The following is a 3902-nucleotide window of genomic DNA, read 5'->3' as shown; positions in this document are numbered from 1 at the left end:
CATATAAGGCAGGAATTTACCTTAGACACTGAGCAAGATCTATGATGATTCCCCAGCTCCTAAAATGCTACACTTGTGAAGTCCTTAGAAACTCTGCGGTTGGTCATGTTTTCAGTGGAGTTCCAAAGGGTGTGATGTCAATGTTTATTGAAATCAGAGAAGCCGTCTTGTTTCTGCAGCACAGAGTCATGTCTCTTTCCTTTATTTTAAGTTTTTAAAGTTTTTATTAATTTCTTCACACTTGCATTTAAATCCTCTCCCCTGTCTCTCTGTGTACCCGGCCTCTACCACTACACTTGCTGTCTTCAGAACATCTACCCGCTTCCTTTTTTCACATAATGGTATGATCCAGGTCTGTCTTTGAATGTGATAGGCCACATGGTGTGCCCATCAAAATAAAGTCCCACCCCTGCCTGCATGGATTCCCAGCAGGATGTGCTTAATAATTTCATTTAGACATATTAAAAAAATATCAAGGAGAACATCTTTGCATGTGTGATAATTGCCATAACTGTTTAACATTTGTCACTCTCATACAAACATTAAATACATCAGTTTTGGAGATTTTATTATTATTATTTTGTTATTTTTTTCCTGAAAAGCACATTCTCCATGGTACTGTGCGTTCACTTCAAGATGCTCCTATTTAATAGGAGAGTCAGATGCTTCCATCTCACATATAGAGGGTTAAAGAGACAAGAAGATGTTGCTTTGTCTCTTTAACCCTGATTTGATGTTGTTACAAATACCAGTAACGTTTCTGGCATAAAATGGGGAAACAAATGGGTTGTTAGTGACACTACGGCCCAACATATAAAAACGTATTCAAAAGACGAGGATGGCTTGTCTAACGTCCTAAAACACCGGGAATTGGAGGTGGAAATTTTGCTGAAAATAAAATTCATTATGACCTTATTTCGTCTGTCAAAATACAACTAACTGTCCTTCACTGAAGCAAAGCACAGAGGAGCTGAGCACCACATCACACCAGCTGAATCGTATCCTGTTTTTTCATTATCATAGTCTCACCAGAGCTCATTCAGCTTCTGACTTTTGCTTTTAGACCACATTCCAATCAGATACACGCTCAATATCAAACTTTGCAAGTTTATTTCTCTGCTGATCACAAACTCAGTTCATCGGTTTTGGAAAACAAGTAATAACACACTTTCAGAGTAGCAGTTCAGCACATTGAGTATATTTGAAAGCTACAGGAGCTCTTTTCTTGTAACAGCATTCCCATATGTGTAAAGAGGCAAAGCAATTGCAACTAAAAGCAGATGATTAAATACACATAAACTGCAGCAAATTGTACATGAGCACATCAAATCCAGCTGAAAATGCACACTTTTTTCATTGGAACAACTATATTTGATACATCTGGGTGACATCATTGCTTTCACTCTATCTAAAATGTCTTTATGTTTTCAGTCAGCTGCTACCTGTAAGACATTAAAAAGTACAGAATAAAAATAAAAATTATTATAAATAAGCAGTATTATAAAACAAGGAAACTGTTTATTCTATTGCATATTACACATCGAGCTTCACTTGAACTTTTTGAGGCATAGACATTAGTTTTTTTTTAGTTTATGTAGTGAAATCAAGGTTTAATACGACACTTTATATCACGTCAGCATTATCTAACGTAAAAACTCAGGAGTGAGTACAGCTCATAAAATGACAAACTACACATAATAGACTTGCATATAATAACATGGGAACATCTATATTATCAAACCCAAATTTGTTAATCTTAATCACACATTGTATATTTTCTGAATGCAGCACATAAGGCATCACAGCCCACAGTCTTACCAAATATTGTAGAATAGAATGGATCCTCTGCTATAGGTTGATAGATTCCTGCTGAAGACATCATTGTGTTGGTTCCCGCTTTGACAACAGGTGAAATTAGATATGCTGTTAGCCAAAACTTAATTAATGCAATGTTTCTTTCACTTAGACCAGTGGTGTCAAACATAAGACCAGTGGGCCAGAATCGGCCTGGCAAAGAATTAAATAGGCATGCTGGAGAACTTTGGAAAATATGAAGGAAGGTATACATTTTGGGACTTTTAAGAGTATTTAGTAATAGTTCACTGGTTTTCCTGCTGATAAAGACCTCACCCACAGCTATTTATTCTACACCAAAGTAGTTAAGTGTTAGATTAAGAACACTTAATCTAACACTTAACACTCACAGAAGCTGAGCAACCAGAGGTCTTTCTCTAATTTTACACATTCATTATGTAAATTGAGATGTGCTGTTGAAATTAAACTTCATTATCTTATATTAAGATATATCAGGTTTAAATGTGTAGTGAAACATCTTTACATTGACAGTAAGTGGAGTGCCATTTGTCTGGCCCACTTAAAATCAAAGTGAGCTCTATGAGGCCCTCGATGCAAAATAAGTTTGATGTAAGTGACTTACACAAATTACTGGGTGTTGTTTTTAATATTGCCAAATCTCAAATCAAGGATAAAATGTCTTTCAATCAGAATTAGTCTCACCTTGTGGTTGAGTGTCACCCATGTCATAGTTGTAGTGAAGAGGTCTGGAGGGCAATACACCTTCATTTTCTGATAGAGAAAGGCAGAGGGATTGAGGAGATAGTTCACTGTATTCATTGGGTTTGATTTGAAACTTTAGGAATATCTACGATTTGCAGTTAGATAAGAAAATTAGTGCCCCACCTGCATTGGCCTATTATGTAAGGCACCGCTAAAAGAACACTGGCCTAACAACAACAACAACAACAACAAATTCTAATTTAGTTTCTGTTGTCAGTCTGATATTTATACTATGACGAAAACAATATCAGCTGCTCTTAACAGCTTATTGGCTTTTCTATCAAGCTAGAGCTAGAACTATTTAAAATTATATTTCTTTATTTAAGAATAAACAAAAGTGTGTGCACTGTGTTTGCTTTACTGCATTACAAAGTTCTTAAGTGTAGTCTGAAACCGACTGCGTGTGGGAAATTGTACTTCATGCCACATGTAACCTTTTTGGGATACATGAGTAAAATCACCACCATGAACTTAGACACAGCACATCTCTAAAAGAGGAAATGTAGTCTTATATTGTTTGTGGTTTTCATTTGAGGCAGAAGTTAGGGGAATTCAAATTATCGCTCGTAGCTACACTCAGAGATGGGCAGTAATGTGTTACAAGTATTACTATTGCAAAAAGTAATTAGATTACTGTTATTTTTCCATAAGCACGATGTATTACTAAACCATGATTTTCTTTGTGAGTGTCTCATGACAATGACATAAGCACGCGCGACGTCCATGGCAGCAACAGACACCTGTGTATGGAGTGCGGGAGGGAGTGCAACCATGCAGCGTTTAAAGTGTGGAAGTACTGACATTACTTTGAGTTTGATTCCGTAAAAAGTGAAAAAAACATTAGCATCTGCTGAGCACTATGCATAGGACAAAAACTTCCTTCTACAATGAAAAATTAAACTTCAAATTTGAGCAAGCACCTAGCACACTGCCACGGCAATGTGAAATTCACAAAGAAACCCCGGGATGGTCCCACTGACATGACCACTGCGGCACCGGGCAAATCTCCGCCTGCTCCACTCCTGCTAAACAGGTGAAAATACATTTAAGAGCAACAGGACTTGCTGTTACTGAATCTTTGATTTTATATATTTTTTGCTGTGCTTTACTTGCATCTATTTGAAAGAGTGAGTGTAAGCATTTTTTTATATATGCTGGAAGATGCAGAAAATAGGTTTAAATGTTAAACACATTTCTTCAAGTCAAAAACAGTTGCATATATAAAATTTTGCGTGATGCAATGTGCAAAAAGTTAAAAATTAAAAAAAAATAAAACACGTTTTAAAAAGAGACTTTTTCATTTGATTCAATATTATATTATATTA

At 36.1% G+C, this 3902-nt stretch overlaps 1 protein-coding gene across 3 annotated transcripts in view; it reads right to left on the bottom strand.

Annotated features, from left to right (window-relative positions):
• Positions 1-872: 872 nt before the first annotated feature.
• Positions 873-3902, bottom strand: part of LOC121813384 (low affinity immunoglobulin gamma Fc region receptor II-like) — a 5316-nt gene continuing 2286 nt past the window's right edge. For 2 of the 3 annotated variants that reach the window (XM_042217112.1, XM_042217114.1), the window contains exons 6-8: positions 2518-2586; positions 1819-1896; positions 873-1442 (exon numbers count right to left, since the gene is read on the bottom strand). In XM_042217112.1, coding sequence (XP_042073046.1) covers positions 1432-1442; positions 1819-1896; positions 2518-2586 — 158 coding nt within the window. In that variant the 3' untranslated portion in view covers positions 873-1431. The remainder of the gene's footprint in view (positions 1443-1818; positions 1897-2517; positions 2587-3902) is intronic. The other variant, XM_042217113.1, reaches the window with a different exon arrangement.

This window comes from Haplochromis burtoni, unplaced genomic scaffold (genome assembly GCF_018398535.1).
Source record: "Haplochromis burtoni strain Fernald_Lab_line unplaced genomic scaffold, NCSU_Asbu1 Contig_1606, whole genome shotgun sequence".
Taxonomy (NCBI): Eukaryota; Metazoa; Chordata; class Actinopteri; order Cichliformes; family Cichlidae; genus Haplochromis; species Haplochromis burtoni.
Note: the sequence above shows the minus strand (reverse complement) of the source record. Positions and strands in the feature narration are given on the sequence as shown.